Here is a 19,560-nt window from a genome sequence, read left to right as displayed (position 1 = left end):
AAACCCCCCAATACCCATCTATGTAACATTGATCAATCAACAACATAAAATCCGGGCATAAACACAAATTTTCCTCGTTGTTGGTATCCGGCGGGGTGATTCAAACAGGGATTCAACAACAGGCTTTTCTCGGAGGTGTGTTTCAATATAGCTCCAGTGTATAGCTCTTGAACAGCCTTTGCTCTCGTACGTCGAATATCATTGAAAGGCACTTTGTGGTTTTTCGGAACTGCGAGGAGCGTTCATTTTAGGAAATCGAGTGAGGGGCACGAATGAAAACATAAAACAGTCAAATGATACAATCATTCTCAATCTAAGATATATTGTAAAAATTAATTACTTTTTTTTATGTTATAAATTGGCAATATTTTCCCTCTTATACAAGTATGAAGTTGATATTTTTAGAGTTTAATCTCGTCCCTTCTATACAGATGGCAGATTTCCCCCTCAATATAAGTATTATGCCCGCCACAAGGGACGTCTGGTCCGATCTGGACCCGGCGTACCCTGACGTCACGAATCCGTCTAGACGATCCTGGGATTCACACTTGTCCTGTGTGTAGGCGACTCCATATCACCGGACCGAGTGGGTAAGTTTGAAATTACCTTAAAATTCAACCATTTTTACTGCTAAATGTGTGATTCTGCAATGATCATGGACAAGATTATTAGTGTGTGGAGAGTTTGATCGTGATATCTGTTGCGAAAAGATGAGATTTGCCTGTGAACGGCGGTTCAATTCACGACCCGATTCATCGACTCATCTCAATCTTTTGTTGTTGTCCTTGATTACGAGCTAAACACTGCCGTCCTATCTGCCATTACACACACGTTAGTTTGTGGCTAGTTAGCACTTGTTTATTACCCACTTGATCAACCAGGGCTGTGTGTGTGTGGGAGGGGGTGGGGGTGTGTCAAGTCAAGACAGTCTAACTTATTTATGCATCACAAAACAAACTCCAAAACATCCTCACGACCTACTCACAGTCATCATTAATTGCACTGAGTCTGAAAGAAATGTCATCAGCATGATCGAGATGGTTATTTACAATGTCAATAATATCACATGTCTAACGTTACTCTTCTTAGTCTTGGCTAGATATAGGATGGGGGGTCGGGTGTCCGGACACTTTATCTTTTTGAAGCCTTCTTTTTTTTCTGTGGATTACACTAAAAATTTGAATTCATTACTTCTAATAATTTTCTGTTTTGTTCTTTATAATATTTCCTAACATTTTGTACTAATAATTGATGAAACTTCGCTTGTAATTTTTTTCCAAAGACATTCTAAAATTGATCGTCCGGACACACAACCCGTCCGGATACACAACAACTGGGTATACTAGGCGCGTTGCAGTAAGACTAACTTAGACTGTCTTAGTGGGCTGCCGCCAGCTTTTCCTGATCAGTAGAGGCGCACGGCCAATATGGGAGACTCTCTCCAATAGGGGAGACAATCTCCCACATTGGAGACTTGCTTTGCAAAAGGACAAAAGAAACAACACCAACAAAAGCATGATTTTTTCCACCCAAAATTTTGTCTCACTGAGGTCAGAAGCCCATTTGTTTTGTGTGTGATTGACAACAAAAATCCTTATCAAAACAAAAGTAGACGGTGAATTTTTAAAGTAGACGGTGAAAAGGGGTAATTTTTCATGAGGAATCTGCTTATCACATTTTTATTTGCCGCCAAGGTAATCCTTTTGCCGCAAATGTAAACAAAGGAAATTGGTCTCCAAAACTGGAGACTGTCTCTGAAATTGGATACCCAAATTCTTCACAAAAGTCTCTGATATTGGAGATAATCTCCCACATTGGAGACAGTCTCCAATATTGGCCGTGCGCCTCTACTGCTGATGGAACCCAGTTTCTTAGCACGTGTTTGGAATATCGTGATGCTTGAGACCACAAATGTTAATGTATGGTCAGTTCCCCCATGTCTGCGCGGTCTCCTAAGTCTGCACACCCGCGTATCTGCGCGATTTTAGTTACAGAAGATACGCAACGAGCACGAACTTTACACATAGTACATGCACTACATAGACACGTATTCATAAAAATATCCGACTCAAAATGGTGGAAAAATAATGAATTCAGGGCATTTCATGTGACGGCCTCAAAATGCAGCCTTTTTCATCAAAATCCCCGAAACGTGTGCAAAGTGAAAGAGTGCGCAGACATGGGGTACCATTTTTTTTCAATCTGAAAATGACTGCCCCATGTTTTTTCAAGAAAATCCTATATTTCCTTTCATTTTTTAATAAGAAATTTGGTACACTTACTTTTAATAATATAAGAAACACTATTAACCAAGAGATTTTTTGAAATAAGAAGAAGTTCATGTTAAATCTTAACTCAAATTGTTAGGTGCGCAGACTTGGGGCCCACCATCATACCTTAAAACACCTCCCCAAAAATGGGGGGAAAAAGATGAAAATTATGCACCCACCTCAAACAAGCTCGTTTCTAAATTCTATACGTACTTCTCTTCCTGGTCCGTGTCTGTAGCATCAAATCATAAATTTAGCTGCTTTACCCTTTAAAAAAAATTAACAGATCAGCGTTCGGTCTCTTTCGCGCAGGAATTGCTATTGCTAGTGTATGTTTTTTTTTAAAGGAGAAATATATTGATTATAAATGTGGTCTTATTATATATCAATGGAAAGGTAATGATGTGGGGATTATCAGTGGGTCATTCAAAAATATCGAAAATAATACAAAAAGGTGAAAATCGCCGATTAAAAAACGCTAAAATGCCCCTCCGAAATATGCCTCGCATCGGTCTCTGAATTGACTGGAATTTGATGACGTCACTGTCTGTACGAGAGGCGTGATTGGCTCTCCCACGTGAAGCTCCACTTGCATGCAAAACCTGTTGCGTGGGTACGATTTCTCCACACTGTCACTGAATACTTCTATCACGAAATGAAAGAAAACCCAGAATTTTATCTAGATTTGGATTTTCAAATTGATGATTTTAAAGATGAAGAGAATGATGATGAAGTGAACAACACAGTGACGTAGTTGGAGGTAAATTGGGGGAACTATGCCGATGATGATGATGATGAAAATTCAACTTGCCTGACGATCACGTCATGTACATGCCGATTCGCTACCAACTCATGCAGCTTCTGCTATAAGTGCTAGCTACACCGCGCGGGCCAAATTAAATCCATGAAAATGAATAACCACATCGATCCAGACAGAGTCTATCATAAGAAGGAAAATAGTGATATAACTGTACTTACAAACAAGTGAATAATCCGAACCTGAAGGCAAATCAACTCAACGAATAGTAGCAGACGATATGGCATATGCACTGACGATAAACTTCATGTGGCTGGGATAGATTGTCACTCGTTCTGTTAGATGTAACTTTTCTCATTAATTTGACAAAATTACGAAACTCGGGGAATTATTTATCTATATAAAAATATAGTAACATCTCTTATCATTTTTTGAATTACGATAAAACCTGTTTTGAAGGAAAACATCGAGGTAAATTAAAATTAGATGTAAAAGATCATCCCATCGTGCGTAACATTATGTGATCGTAAACAAACCATCACAACAACACATGCCGTATTGTTAATAGCTCCATGCTGAGACTGAGAGAATAGATCTATGCACGTGTTGCACAGCTCTCAATCAGCAAGGCGAGCAAGGAAGGAATACGTGCATGTTTGAGATGGTTTGTTTGCAATGACCGTACATACAAGCTACGCATGTTGGGGATGATCTTTTACATGTAATTTTAGTTTACCTCAACGATTCCCTTCAAAACAGGTTTTATCGGAATACAAAAAAATAATGAGAGATGTTACTATATTTTTTATATATAAATAATTCCCCGAGTTTCGTAATTTTGTCAAATTAATGAGTTACAAATTACATCTAACAGAACGAGTGACAATCTATCCCAGTCACATGAAGTTTATCGTTCGTGCATATCGTCTGCTGCTATTCGTTGTGTTGATTTGCCTTCAGGTTCGGATTATTCACTTGTTTGTAAGTACAGTTATATCATTATTTTCCTTCTTATGATAGACTCTGTCTGGATGTGGTTATTCATGTTCAGCATGAATTCAATTTGGCCCGCGCGGTGTAGCTAGTACTTCCAGCAGCATGAATTGGTATAGCGAATCGGCATGTACATGACTTCACTTGTGATCGTGTTGCAAGTTGAATTTTCATCATCATCATCGGCGTAATTTCCCCAATTTACCTCCAACTACGTCACTGTGTTGTTCACTTCATCATCATTCTCTTCATCTCAAAATCATCAATTTGAAAATCCAAATCTAGATAAAATTCTGGGTTTTCTTTCATTTCGGGATCGAAGTATTCAGTGACAATGTGGAGAAAATGTACCCTTGCAACAGGTTTTGCATGCAAGTGGAGCTTCACGTGGGAGAGCCAATCACGCCTCTCGTACAGACAGTGACGTCAGAAAAAATCCCCAATTTCGCGGACGTAATTCTGCGTGTTCGAAGCATTCAGAGAGAGAACTTTAAACTATAAATTAACTGAGTTTCATCGGTCCCCATTATAAATGATGTACACCATCGTGTTCTCCTTATTTTCTCCTTTATTGTGATATACGATTCTCCATTTTTACGATTTTCAATATATTTCTACTTTAAATTGTGCACACAGAGCTAAGGAAAAAAATGACATATTGATATGGGGAGTTCCCCCTTTTTTTAGCTCTGCACAAGGAAAAGCACACAAGCAATCACAATTCCTGTGCATCAGCAGTGGTATATGTAATATGTACCTTATTAAGGTAAAAGAAACAACTTAATTGTGACATTTTTTTTGTTGTAAACTGGGCATTCCAAGATCTTTAGACTCGATTCCAAAAGCAAGTGCAAGCCACAAGAAAAGCCTTGTTTCATTAATATGCATGTGTGAGAAAAAGATTGGGGGCGGGCAGCAGTCCATATTTAGAGAGGCCGCACCACTATATACAGTTGAGGCCGAAAGTTTACATACACCCATGGAATTCAGTGAAATTTGTTCACTTGCCAAACATCATTAAATTTACTATATCTTCAATAATATAAATACTACCATGAAGAATTTGGTATCAAATGAAAGAGCATATTGAGCTCTTCCACATGATTGGAATACCGTTGAGATCAAAGTATATTTCAGGTGGAATTTTCTTTGAAGAAAAAAAGTAATATTAATGCCATTGTATTCTATTGTTAGTTTTTATATTTTCAAACATCGTTTCATAAAATATATAATGTCAAATCTATGATTTATATTACATTTTCTATCATGATTTGTCACCACTGAACAAAAATGTGTAATCTGAAATGTTTGTTTTGAGAAGTAACTAGCACAAATATGAAATGTTTTTGTCAAGTTTTTATTTTTAATTCGTCTAAAATATGAAGATTTTTTGGGAAAAATTTTCACCTAAATATTTTTCATCTCCTGGTGACAAAGCAATGTGATGAAGGGGCATGACATACTCATTAATTTGATATCAAATTTGTCATGATAGCACAAATATTTTATAAGATAGAGTAAATTCTATGACGTTTGACAAATGTCAGCTTTTCTTTGAATTTCCTGGGTGTATGTAAACTTCTGGCCTCAACTGTATCTGTGCGATGCAGCCTCCTGTTGGGTCTCTTATGCTGTAAACCAAGAGGCAGTTTTTATTTGCATGGTGCACACCCAAGTTTAAAGTGAAATTTCAAATTACCTCACCATGGCACCTCGCACTGATACACAGAATGTTTTCATCCCGGGATAGCTTTGAAGCTGCTGAAAGGGATTACTAATCAAGGTTTACTAAATTATTATATAAGATGGGTGGTATGAGAGAAGGCTTCTGATTGGTCAATTGCAATTTCGTAATCCGGTATATGGCCACGATCGTGGCATATACCGGCAATTTCTGCACGGTAGCTTGTGTACAAAACCTCATAAGGTGATCAATTGATTACAATTTTGTGTTCCCATCTCATATAACGCATAGTACATGCTTATTATCGTTCAATATACAATATCATTCGTATCCATAAATTTCAAATTTCTCTTGTGTGTTTATATTTAAACTTGGCCTACGGCCTCGTTGAAATATAAACGCACGCGAGAAATTTGAAATCTATGGACACTCATATTATGGTATATTGAACTCAACAGCATGCACTATATGTATAATACTCAAATTTGGGACAGTTGAATGGGAAATGAACTTAGAAAGCTTGGGAGGAGGGGGGGGGGGGGGGGGTAGTAAGGTCAAACCAAAAGTCTCAGATTATTGTTTCTGTTTTTTTTATATTAATTTATTTACCACTCTTGGGATGGAACACCCTATCAGTAAATGCTGTTTTCAATAAATTAAAGCTTGATTACCTAAACAGATAAAATTTCACAATTGTTAAAACTAATTTAATCTTTTAACACCAGTTATGCAGACATTTCCGGTACTTTAGTTTTTATGAAATAAAATATCTCCAGGATTTCATTTCTTTGTACACTGTAATTAGGCCTATAAAGTAATACATTGTCAAATATCAAAGTTAAGTAATTCTTAATAGAGTTTTATTTATGCATAATGCAATGGAATGGCAATTTTGTTTATTCATCTGTATTTATTTGTAGCAACAACAAAAAAAGAAGAAAAAACAAACAAACCCAAAACAGATGGTGTGCAAAGAGTACAAGGGATATTGAACACAGTACAGGAGTCAATAGAAAAGTCACTCTCTCAACTGGTGGTTAAACATATGTAGTATACATTTCTATTATATTAGTATGTGGTTTACCACCAAGTTTTAAGGACAAGTCCACCCCAAAAAAAACTTGATTTGAATAAAAAGAGAAAAATTCAACAAGCATAACACTCAAAATTTAATCAAAATCGGATGTAAAATAAGAAAGTTATGGCATTTTAAAGTTTCGCTTATTTTCAACAAAATAGTTATATGAACGAGCCAGTTACATCCAAATGAGAGAGTTGATGACATCACTCACTATTTCTTTTGTATTTTATTATACGAAATATTTTTATTTTCTCATCATTGTCATGTGAAATGAAGTTTCATTCCTCCCTGAACACGTGGAATTCCATTATTTTAACATTTTGTGCTTCATGCAAGGAGGTCCTAATCATCAAATTCGTAAAAATTTGAAATATTGTATAATTCAAACAATAAAAAACAAAAGAAATAGTGAGTGAGTGACGTCATCGACTCTCTCATTTGGATGTAACTGGCTCGTTCATATAACTATTTTGTTGAAAATGAGCGAAACTTTGAAATGTCATAACTTTCTTTTACATCCGATTTTGATGAAATTTTCAGCATTGTGCTTGTCTGATTTTTCTCTATTGATTTTTTTTCTGAGGTGGGCTTGACCTTTAAAAAGTAAAAATTACATAAATTACTGTATTGTATAGTTTATTTTGATTTGAAATCTGTCTGTTTAGAGGATTTTTTTAAGCATTGGCCTTAAAAAAAATGAGCAAGACAGCCCAGCGTAACAACTAACAAAATAAAGACTGAAGCTTTTGGTTTAAGTTTGATTCTGCTATTGAGACAGTATTTGTACAATCAATTTGACTCGGATTATGAACTAGGAAATTATATTTTTTTTTTAAATTGGAGCATTTGCTGAATATTTTTGGCTATTACTTTCACTTCAAGGGACTCTTTTATTGTGCAATGAGGCATGAGCAATTATCATATTTTCAATTTTTATGAATTTGATGATTAGGACCTCATTGCCTGAAGCACAAAATGTTAAAATAATGAAATTCCATGTGTTCAGGGAGGAATGAAACTTCATTTCACATGACAATGACAAGAAAATAAAAATATTTCATATTTCATAATAAAATACAAAAGAAATAGTGAGTGATGTCATCAACTCTCTCATTTGGATGTAACTGGCTCGTTCATACAACTTTTTTGTTGAAAATAAGCGAAACTTTAAAATGCCATAACTTTACATCCGATTTTGATTAAATTTTGAGTGTTATGCTTGTTGAATTTTTCTCTTTTTATTTAAATCAAGTTTTTGTTGGGGTGGACTTGTCCTTTAAGGAAAGGTGGTCACCCAAAAGCATGCAACAGCCTTGGGGGAAACTTAGCTGGTTGAGTTGGGTCGTCATGATGGCCAAATCAGTCAACCTCGTGTAGATATTTCCTATGCCGAGTTAACTTATTAGGCTGCTTTGTCTTAAAAAAAAAATCATAATTTGTGATTCTGAAAATCTAAAATGTTTGTAAAACACATGGGAAGTCGTATATATTTACTGGTAATCCAGAGATGCCGAGTTGAAATGTGAGATTTTAGGCAGAGAATCCCGATTCAGCACATGATACAAATGTGGGAAAAAGATTGGGGGTGGGGGGGGGGCAGCAGAAGTCCCTAATGCGTGAGACTTGTGAAGCATGTCTTACAATCAATCCTGAGCCGCGTGACTTGAACAAAATTGATTGTACGCTTGGTTTTTACGATTGATTGTGCATTGTAGTCAATGCCATCAATCCTAAAAAGAATGTTCGGCTTTAATTGCTAAAATGCTAAGCTTTGAGAACATTAGGGACCTCTGACCATGTTTCGCAGTAATGAATACTAGAAAATTTTCTTTTCAACATGTAGTCCCTATACACACGAAATAGTTGTATATTGCACAAAACCCAGCCTCCATGGTCACAACAGGCCAGTGTATTGTCTGGGCAGAATACTTTCAGATGCCAGCATAAACGCCTGAGTGGACGTTCAAAAGGAAGGAAAAGGGAAGCAGGATGGCTATTGGTCAAGCGACTGAATTGGTCAAGTGGTCAATAGTCAGAATGCCTCATTAAACAGCTGCATTGTACTTCAAGGCCACTGCGAAATGTGGTTCAGTGTGGCAGTTCGGTTTACAGTTACTGCTTTTGTTCCCCTGACAAAAAAGGCATCCAGCCCTCTATTGATTCTGTGCAGTGAATAGCGCAGTTTTGGGGGGACCCTGGCCTTTTTTCATGGCTTGATGTGCTAGTCTACCACTCAGACTCCTTAAAGGAGAATGAAACCATTGGAACAAGATACATGTAGCTTGTGTGAAAACAGAAAAATCAAAGAAACAGATCAACAAAAGTTTGAGAAAAATCGGACAAATAATGAGAAAGTTATGAGCATTTCAATATTGCGATCACTAATGCTATGGAGATAGCAAATTGGCAATGCGACAAAGATGTGTGATGTCACTTGTGAACAACTCTCCCCATAACTTTAGTATACTGTATATTTCACTTGAATTGCCTTTTTTATCACATCCATAGATCATTGTGTTCTTTCTACATGAGGGCATGTAATACATATTTTTTAAGAATACATCAGGGATAAAGAGTTTGTATCATCATAAGAAAAAACAGAGACATTTTGAGGGTATTTTATAATCCACCAAAGGGAAAGTTGTTCATCAGTGACATCACACATCCTTGTCGCATTGCCAATGGGAAGATCTCCATAGCATTAGTGATTGCAATATTTAAATGTTCATAACTTTCTCATTATTTGTCCGATTTTTCTCAAACTTTCTTTATTCTTATTCTTTGATTTTTTCTATTTCTACACAAGCCTATTTGTTCCAAAGGTTTCATTCCCCTTTAATGTCATCTACATGTACTGTACACTCTTTATGGAGTGGATCTGCTGGTAGTGGTACCGTAGAAGTATTGGTCTAGATCTGGACATTAGTCCCAGGTGGTTATATGTTTGAGAAACCACACACTCCTTGTTGTTCACAGTATACTTTCAACAGTAACTTTCAAACCAATTTCAATCCGTAGGACAGAGTGAATAGTCAGAGGATTGAGCATTTTAGTGTGTAGGCCTATATATGTGATGAGTGAGTGTAGGAATTTCCTAACAAATACTACTAACGTCCTTGGCCTGTTGCATAAAAGTATGATAACTTTGCCTTCCAATGGTAACTTTCATGGAATCCTTGATTTTGATTGGCTGTTGATCAGTGTTACCATGGTATATAGTTACCACTGGATGGCAAAGTAATTACCATAATAGTAACTTTTGTGCAATGGGGCTCATATCAAGACTAGTAGAACATTAGTCTCAGATACTGGCCATGGAATGCTGCCAAATACATGTCCAAACATTGTCTTGAGTCATTTTAAGGAAATAAAAAAAAGTTCCAACTCTTCCAATATACTTTTATTTTCAAAGTCAGTGTTCCTCATCTATAGCAGTTTGTAATGAAAAGTTTCAGTGAAAAAAAAAAATCCAACACTTTTGAAACTGTAAGATGTTTGTGCCCCATTCCATGAAAAGTGTGCTTTAGTTTAATTGTGCTTGAAATTTTACCTGTGTGAATATCCCAGGGGGGCCACTTCCATTCACGAGTGGATACCATGCGCGACCATGGGGTCTCGAAAAGCACCCTAAACACATAATTTCCATATTCTGAAAATGCACCCCTCAACAAGTATTGGTGTGTGAAACCCTACCCTTAACAAGTATTGGAAACAAAACGATACTCTTGGCAAATATTCCCTGAAATGAACCCCTTAACAAGTACAGGAATGTTTTATTGTTACGGGTCCTTCGGTCGTCGCTTTACCTAATTTGGTTTAGTACGACCCCACCTTCTACACCTCGTGCAAATCGGACTCTAAACACAAAGTTTTGGGGCAAAAAAGGACATCCTTTATAAAACATTTTAATTTTGTTTTATCATCCCCGCAAATTCGACCCTAAACACGTAATTTTCTTAGTGAAATAGATACCCTTTTTCATTATTTTTGTGTTTTTGAAACCCTTATCACGTTTCATACGTAACGTGCCCTATCATAAAAAAGACATCCTTTTTACGTGTTTTTTTGGTCGCGCATGGTATCCCCTCACCAATGTACATGTAAGTGGCCTCCCCGGGGTGAATATCGAGCAGGCCTTTTAGGGAACAATATCTTGCAATGTTATACATTATGGGCCATGTAGCCCAACATTTGGTGATTGATTTTACACTTGCTTTTTATGATTTATCAAGTCAATCCTACCATCAATAGCCTGTTATGTGTTTTGGGACAATGAGCTGCTATCAAATAATGACGATTTTTCCCCTCTGTTTTGGTACCTCTATGATTGAACTCATACATGTAGAACCGTATAAACCAAGACATACATGTAACCTTAGATCATCCTCACTGTTCCCTCCACCAATACAATACAGTCGAAGAGCCCTTTCCTTATCTGCCACTGTACTCTGTAATTCTCTACCGTTAAAGGACAAGTCCACCCCAACAAAAAGTTGATTTGAATAAAAAGAGAAAATTCCATCAAGCATAACACTGAAAACTTCATCAAAATCGGATGTAAAATAAGAAAGTCATGACGTATAACTGCACCATCCTTTTCCATATTTAATCGCTTCTCAAAACTTAGTTATTTTCTAAATAATGTTTAATATGTTCAATATAGTACATATATTGTTAGTTGTTATCAGTTATGTGACTTTTATGTATTGATTTAATTTATAATTTTTCTGACATATTTTAGTTTAAGGTTCAGGTTTAATGGATAGTTTAAATTAGGTTTAAAGTCATAATTTAGTAATATTTGTTAAGCACATGTCTTTTGACTACATGTATTATACACTGTAAGTTTATAAATCTAAAATATTGTTATTATTAAATCTGTTATACTTAACAGTGTTGCCCAGCACGATGGGGAACTCTCAAGGTCAGTTGAAATCGTCCCGCTTCGAAGCGGCCCTCCACATGTCAATTGAGCAGTCGCTGAGGTCAAGTGCAGCTACACCTCAACCAGTTTTCTCCCAACTTTATCTTGATAAAGGTAAGACCTCATCTCAAAATTAATTGTAGGGTTGGGAATTTATAAGTTTGGAGTAGAAAATAATATGAGTCCTAAATCAGCTGAAGAAAAAAGTAAAAAAAAACAAAAAAATATGAGAATTCAAAATTACCATCATTCTGAGATCAATTGCAGCTGTACACCTCAGTCCGTTTTCTCCCAATTTTATCTTGATAAAGGTAAAAACATCAGCTCAAATTTAATTCTGATTTCAGAGCTACCAAGTCTCACGCATTATGCGTGAGACTCAAGCATTTTGGACTCTTGTTCATCCCCTCAAATCTCTGTCTCACGCAACTATCACAACCTATCCCCATGTACATTGTACACAATGTCTGTGATTTGAAAGTGAATAGAAATTAAAAGAAATACATGTAGCAAGCCTGATGAGAGATGGATAGAGAAAGGGAGAGAGTGAGAAGTAGAATGAGGGAAAGAGAGAAAGCAGGGACTAGGTTTAATAATTAGGGGAGCAATAAAAACTCCTGAAACCTTTAAGGGATGTGGTAGGGAGCACTGCAAAGGGTTCTTTGACATGTACACTGTGCAAAGGGATTTTTTTGTTGGTCTGATTTATAAAATGGATGGAGGAATATACTGTAAAACATGAAATATACATGTAAACAAACATTTTTATTTCCATATGGGGAATGAGGCTCACTTTGCTGATTGTAGTCTTGACATTGGTAATTCAGGGCTTCTAATGTATACAGTGACAGAAACATAATGTCATCAGAGATCAACTCCTTCATTCATTAATATCCTTCATATAAAACAGCCCAACACATTTCATCCCTTTATCAAGACCTCCAAACATTTAAAGGGGAAGTTCAGTACTGGAAAAGAGGGAAATTGAACTACCTTGGTAGCTGAAATGAAAATTACTTAAGTGTACTAATTTGATTAATTTCATACATTGACATTTGAGAAAAATTGGTTCAGAAATAGCAGCAATATCAAAGACCTGAACATCAATTTTTGTGCATAAGCACCTAACTTTATTCACGCACATAACTTATGTGAATTCCATAGACATGACATGTGTACATAATGTTGTACACTGTCATGTTCAGGGTAAGTGGCCCTACCACCGGAAATCATGTGGAATACAAAACATAATGGTTTACTATAACAAAAACAGTTGTAGCAGCAGCAGCAGTAGTGGTATTGCTATAAACACTTAATCATAACATACACGGATGCATGTGCACTGAATATCAAGGTGAGTGAAGATGAGTGACACCAAAGTAATCATAGCCATATGATTTTATCAGGTATCTTTTCATTTCATGGACATAAAGCGAGATACTAGCAGTTCAGAGAGCTTACCCACCACTCCCTACCCCCCAACTCTGGATACATTCATCTACAGACCTGATTTTTTTTGTCAGATATTTACAGAATAAATGTTATTCAAAGATTGTTTTTAATCACAAACATTTTGAAGGGTTTGTAATGTTGTTTATTTTCAAAAGTCTCTCATTTCCACTAGTGTTGCATGAAGGCCTATCCAGGGGTCTATCTTGTCTGGCAGCTTCCTATCAGAAGGAAAAATAATTTTAATGAAATTGTGACACTTTACACATAATTTCGAGAACACTCTACACTGGTGAAATTAAAACTGTATTCACGTAAAACTTAGTCTTGCTTGATTACAATGCAATTTTATATACATCTGATCACAGTGGATGAACACAATTCATGACATTAGCAATGAAACAATGTGATGTAAAATGAAATCTTTCTCATGAAAGATGATAAAGCATATGTTGGAATAGGAAGTAGAAAGAGTGAAGCCAAGAACATACTGGAATGGAATAAGCCAGTTTATTAAACACTAAACTTACTCTTCCGAGAGGTGCTCTCCACACAGTTTTGTGCGCTTGAATGTTGTCTGCTGTTTTCATCCTGGCTTGATAATAAGTGTCTGCTGTCTCTGCGCTTGAATGTTGTCTGCTGTTTTCATCCTGGCTTGGTAATAACTGTCCGCCGTCTCTTGGCTATGTGTCATGGACTTGGCCAGAGATCATCTCTTGCCATTAATTTAAAGTTACAACCCACAACCAAAGGAGACAAAAGAATCAGATGTCTTGAATATATGCAATATTTTTCTCATTCTAAATGTGTGTTATTGCTTGCAATGTACATATTTTTTTTTTTTACTGAGAATGAGGTTTTCAAGGTTGGCTCTAACAGTTTGATCATTGACTGACACTTGTTCTACATTCAGGTTTAGTGATGCCAGAATAGAGATTCAACATGGAAGTAAAATGTACAAATAATACACTTGTGTATGATGTTGCTTGATTTCTAGTTTTTTTCTGCATTGCAGCATTTGACATTTTATGTCCCCAAAAATCAAATTTGCTTTATAGGTGAGTGATAAATCACTCTACCTGAAATGGATTAAGGCGAGCAGTAGAGATTGATCCAGTGATCCGCTCTTGCTCCCCTTAAATCTGAGTCCCTGAGATAGACATAAGGAGGGGGAGAGAGAGGGTGAAAGACTAGGTACATCCATAATACCATGCCTTAGATCTCAATATTTTTGGGGCAAGTCCACTTTTTTATATGGCGCATATCATTCAGTAGTGAATATTTGCGTCAATAGTTCACTCTGGTACATAGTCTTTATTAAAAGAGACAAATATTTTACACCTGTTTTCATGTTTCCCTCCAAAGACATCAAGCCCAATGTGCGTGACATCGAGCCACACGGCAGCTCCTCGGAGCAGAAGCGACGGAAGGACTCCCTCGCGTCCTTGCCCAGCGAGAACAACAACAAGGAGGCGATACCGTCCACGGCTACCTCCTCTGCTCCATCCTCCGCAGCCCCCTCCCCCAAGACGCCCCTAGAGCCAAGGATGGGCGGGAGTGGTTCTTTGACCACGCCCCATGCAAAGACACCCTTGCCTAGCCCCCTAGGACTGCACCCATCGGTGGTACATCCCCCTCAGCCCGGTGTCCCCGCAGTCATGATGCCTTCCCCGAGGTTACCTCTATCGCCCTATCTTCCGGCACAGAGGTAAGACTTAGGCTGTAACCCAACTGACCTAGTGATACCCGTAAACATTGATTTTCAAATTCAAAATTGAAGAAAAAAAAATGTGCCAAGAGTAAGACTTTAAAGGGCAAGTTCAACCTGATGTAAAGTTAGTTTAAAAGAAACATTAGTAAAGGTTAATCAAAAATATAGTTTAACAAATAAAGACATTATTGATTGAAAAAAAGTTTTGATTGTGTGACATGACATACAAGCAACTCTCCCCATTAGATGATACATATTCCATAAAATGTGATTTAAAAAAAATTAAATGGTTTTACATGTGCATTCATATCTATCATCAAACACATCATTTAATATCCCCCTGCAATTCGATTTTTTTTCCAAAGCATCATGATCCATTAAAACAAAGAATTTAAAAATGTAAACAAGCTACGTATCTATAGGGCATCTACCCTTAGGTAATGTCACCAATGATTTATTTTTAATTAGTAACTCTCTTCCTTGAAGGATTCAAAGACTTGGCCCCTTTGTTAGATGCCTGATTGCAACGTCTTTGAGATAAGGGGCCCATTTCATAAAGGACTTGCAACTGTTTTAACGACCATGAAAACCTTGATTATGATTGGCTGCTGAGCCCTGTTTGCATGGTAATTGCCATTATGGCAAAGTTACCACAGTTGCAACTCCTTTATGAAACGGCCCCCTTGACACATGGGGCCTGTTTCATAAAACTTTTTACCTGAGAAAACTCTGGTAAAAACTGAAAACTAAGGTTAGTCTGATTTCTGCCATTGACTTTAACACAGGGTAAAAACTCCGGTAAAAACAACCTGAGTTTTCTCAGGTAAAAAGTTATATGCAATGGGTCCATGATGTGTATTCTCTTTTGATTTCTGTTTTCACTAGATTCATCATACCAGGTCAGTATCCCACCCACCCTCCGCCCCCTCTCATTCAGCAGCCCCCGTCGTCGTCCCCCAGAACCATCACGGAGGCCCGCATCTCTCAGGCCAGCATCCCTCCCCCCGTCTCCACGGCACCGGGCTCTGCGTCGTCCTCTCGGGCCACATCGCCCCGGCTCATCAAGGACGAGGGCTCGTACAGACGAGAGGAGATTGAGAATTCTGGATTCCTTTACGGTGCTCTTACACTGAGGGGGTGCCAAGAAGTGGGTAAGTAGCTTGTTTTGCTGGTGCAAATCATCGTTATCAATAGGTGGATAGAGCTTCCATGCGCTCTTTTGAGACCACAGGAAACAATAAAATCCTCCAAAAGGTGAAGCGCGTAGGAGGGAGATTGGGAATTCTCAAGGGCTACCAAGAAGTTGGTCAGTGGCTTAGCTAGCACTTTAAAGCCTTCTACCCATTGAAACTTGCTTGTATTGGTGTGAATGTGTAGACTACTAAACTTCAATGCTCATTGTGTAATGGTGGTGTGCACGGGGAGGGGGGCACTCGACCAAAAAAGTGGTAGGGGTGTGCCGTGGGCGAGACAAAAATCGGGGGCCTTGGAGCGGGCTTATTGTAAAAAGGAGGGTCCTCGGAACAGGTTTCGGAACTACAAATGTTCTTTGTTCTTTTTCTCAAGACAAAAATGCTATGCCTTGGAACGGAAATTTGAGTGTAAAAATGGGGGTCCCCTCCGTGGCACATATCCACTATGCCTTATATACTGAGTGCCCCCCCTCCTCAGGGGTGTGCAGGCACAGACCCATGGTTTTTGGGATTCGCACAGTGCATTAAAAATACTAAAGAATCTGAAGACTAGATTCACTATGCACTTTGGCTGGCTTTACAAGCCTTTTGCATCTAGTCTTCACTCTATGATTGGTAAAAACGTCAAATATTAGTCTGTGCTTGTATACTATTAAGTGTAAAGTTGATAAAGGATGTAAATTGCAGATGAAACCCACTGTCTGGCTGAAACTACAATGTAGCTATAGTAGGCCATTTTTTGCATGCTAGGGTGATGCTGATTTTTTTTGGCTGTTTTCTTTGATTAGAACATCTACTTTTTGTGTGGAACAAGTAAATATGTGGTACAGTTAATGCAAATGTGATCATTCTGCAGTATGTAGAATATTGATTTTTTGAATGTTTCTTAATGTTGTTTCTAGCAGATCTTAGGGTAACTCTAGAAAATGGATGCCCCAAAGAATTCAATATAATGAATTTTAGGGGCAATTTGGGCTATGAGGGCAAAATTTGCCAGTTGTAATCGTTCTCATGTAAATCCTTACCTGCTCACTAAAGTTCATGTGTCATCACTTGAAAATAACTTTCTTCCCTCGACAGGTTTCTGTCAGGCTGGATCTGACATTCGTCTTACGGAGCTCAGTGACAAGCAGATTGAGGTCCCCAAGGGTTTTGTTCTGGTCGGTACCAAGTCACCCTACCTCCCAGAGAACATCTTGGTTGCAGCGGTAGATGCAAGGTTTCTTCCAGATCCCAATACTAACCTTGCTCTCCTAGGTGAGTTGATGGGTGGTGGGGACCTTGTGGATGTAATGATGGTGGTGGTGATGATGGTGGTGGTGGTGGTGGTGGTGATGATGATGATGATGGTGGTGGTGGTGGTGATGATGATGGTGGTGGTGATGGTGATGGTGGTGATGATGATGATGGTGATGATGTTGATGCTGGTGGTAGTGATGATGATGTTGATGATGATGGTGGGTTGGTGGTGGTGTTGGTGTTGATGAGGATTATGATGGTGGTGGTGGTGGTGATGATGATGATGATGGAGCTGGTGAAGATGATGATGATAGGAGGTCAGTAGCTCAAGCCCCGGCTGCATCAGACCAAATGATATTAAAAAAAATTGTTGCGAAGCTGTTTAGTTTTCAACAATTTAAGTAATAGAGCAACATTGATCTGGCACGCTAGGTGGCTGCTGGGCCCACAATCAATTTAATTTTCGGAGGATTTTTACATCTGATTTCAATTTGGAGCAATAAAATATGTATAATCAGGGAGCTACATAAGCACTTGCCCGATTGCCCGGGGCAAGTAAAAGTTAGAGTCGGGCAAGTGTTTTAAAGTAAAAAACCTAAAATACTTGCCCGAATTGGGCAAGCAAAATTCTTACAGTAGAATGGCCAAAATTAGCGTTGATATGATATGATATTGATCCTAATTTTGGTCATGGCAGGTAGATTAGTTCATGTCAAAAGAGAGAAAAAGGTCAATAGTTTATAAAACCACAATACTTTCTTTTGAAGAGGTGAAACATTTTTGTTGCAAGGATTTTTTGGGGAAAGTGAAATAGATTTTGGGGCAAGTATATTCCAACTATTTGAAAATATACTTGCCCGACTGGGCAAGTGCTTCTAAAAAGTTATGTAGCTCCCTGATAATTGTTATCACTATATAAGTATTCTCTTTTCGCATCTTACACCCTCAGGGTTCAGCGGTAACTGTGTGGGATGTGGCGAGAAAGGATTCCGATACTTTACAGAGTTCTCACACCACATCAACCTCAAGCTCACTACCCAAGCCAAGAAACAGAAGCACCTCAAGTATTACATAATCCGCAACAAGCAGGGTCATTTAGTCAGGGGACCTAATATACCATGGAAAGGTAAGGAAACAGTTACGTCTGCCTTATTGGGTACGCAAGAAACTTGTAATCCATTGCAGTTCCATTTTTTGTCCAAAAATCAATCATAAATCTTGTAATTCTGTTTCTGTTTATGGTAACTCCCGTAGGAACTAGGCAGGACAGCGGTCTGCTGGTAAACGCGAAGCTGGTATATAACCAATTACCTAGGAAACGGGATTTTACGTCTAGTTCAATCAGTCATAGTGGCTGACCTTATAGATGACAGAAATTACTCTCGGGCCTTTTTTATCAAAGTGGAGACAATGGCAGAGTAGGGATTCAAACTCACAACCTTGCGATTATAATAATTATAATTATACTTGCTTGTATAGCGCTTAATACTTACTTTGTCAGAAGTCTCTAAACGCTCTACAGTATATGCAGCATAATTACCCCGCTTTAGCAGTGCAGCTGTTACGCGTGCTGCGTTTTAAGGAATAAATTCCTGCCAGGTACCCATTTACCTCACCTGGGTTGAGTGCAGCACATTGTGGATGAATTTCTTGCTGAAGGAAATTAATGCCATGGTTGGGATTCGAACCAACGACCTTCTGTTTCAGAGTCCGGAGACTAATCCACTGGACCACATGATCCGTGTGAATGTGAAACTTGCACTCAAATGCCGTTGATCTGCTTCTTGAAACAAGAAGCCCAAATCTATTTGCCATTGATAAAATTGATCTATCAGTTTTATATTTGCAACAGAAATTTGCGATTTATTGCAAATATGTCTTGCTGCATCCCATTGATCAATGTCCAATAAAAATGGAATTTTTGCCTTTTATTTGCAATTAGTCAGTGGACCTTAAATATAATGAAGTACAGTTTTTGCCTAATTTGACCTCTATTAAATAAAAAATAGTAATGATACTAATGATAATAATAGCAGTAGTATTAATGATGATGACGATGATAATGATAATAACAATAACAAAAATAGCAACAAAATAACAACAACATAACTGCAACTTCAACCTCAGCTACAATTCGAAATAATTGTCTTAGGTTCAAGTAATTTGTCATACCAGATTGTGCAAAGCTTATGATCTGTGCCTCTTATAATGTAAAAGCTATTTCTAAAAAGAGAAGCTTGTTTTTGAGTGTATACAGAC

General features: G+C 37.8%; 1 protein-coding gene across 2 annotated transcripts in view; it reads left to right on the top strand.

The window, feature by feature from the left end:
* Nucleotides 1-497: 497 nt before the first annotated feature.
* The window catches only part of LOC121430514 (GREB1-like protein), a 55,020-nt gene continuing 35,957 nt past the window's right edge, over nucleotides 498-19,560 (top strand). For both annotated transcript variants that reach the window (XM_041627796.1, XM_041627795.1), the window contains exons 1-6: nucleotides 498-590; nucleotides 11,680-11,823; nucleotides 14,524-14,866; nucleotides 15,755-16,020; nucleotides 17,143-17,319; nucleotides 18,251-18,427. In XM_041627796.1, coding sequence (XP_041483730.1) covers nucleotides 11,694-11,823; nucleotides 14,524-14,866; nucleotides 15,755-16,020; nucleotides 17,143-17,319; nucleotides 18,251-18,427 — 1,093 coding nt within the window. In that variant the 5' untranslated portion in view covers nucleotides 498-590; nucleotides 11,680-11,693. The remainder of the gene's footprint in view (nucleotides 591-11,679; nucleotides 11,824-14,523; nucleotides 14,867-15,754; nucleotides 16,021-17,142; nucleotides 17,320-18,250; nucleotides 18,428-19,560) is intronic.

The sequence above is a fragment of the Lytechinus variegatus genome, chromosome 17 (assembly GCF_018143015.1).
Source record: "Lytechinus variegatus isolate NC3 chromosome 17, Lvar_3.0, whole genome shotgun sequence".
NCBI classification, from domain to species: domain Eukaryota; kingdom Metazoa; phylum Echinodermata; class Echinoidea; order Temnopleuroida; family Toxopneustidae; genus Lytechinus; species Lytechinus variegatus.
This window is presented reverse-complemented; position numbering and strand designations above follow the sequence as displayed.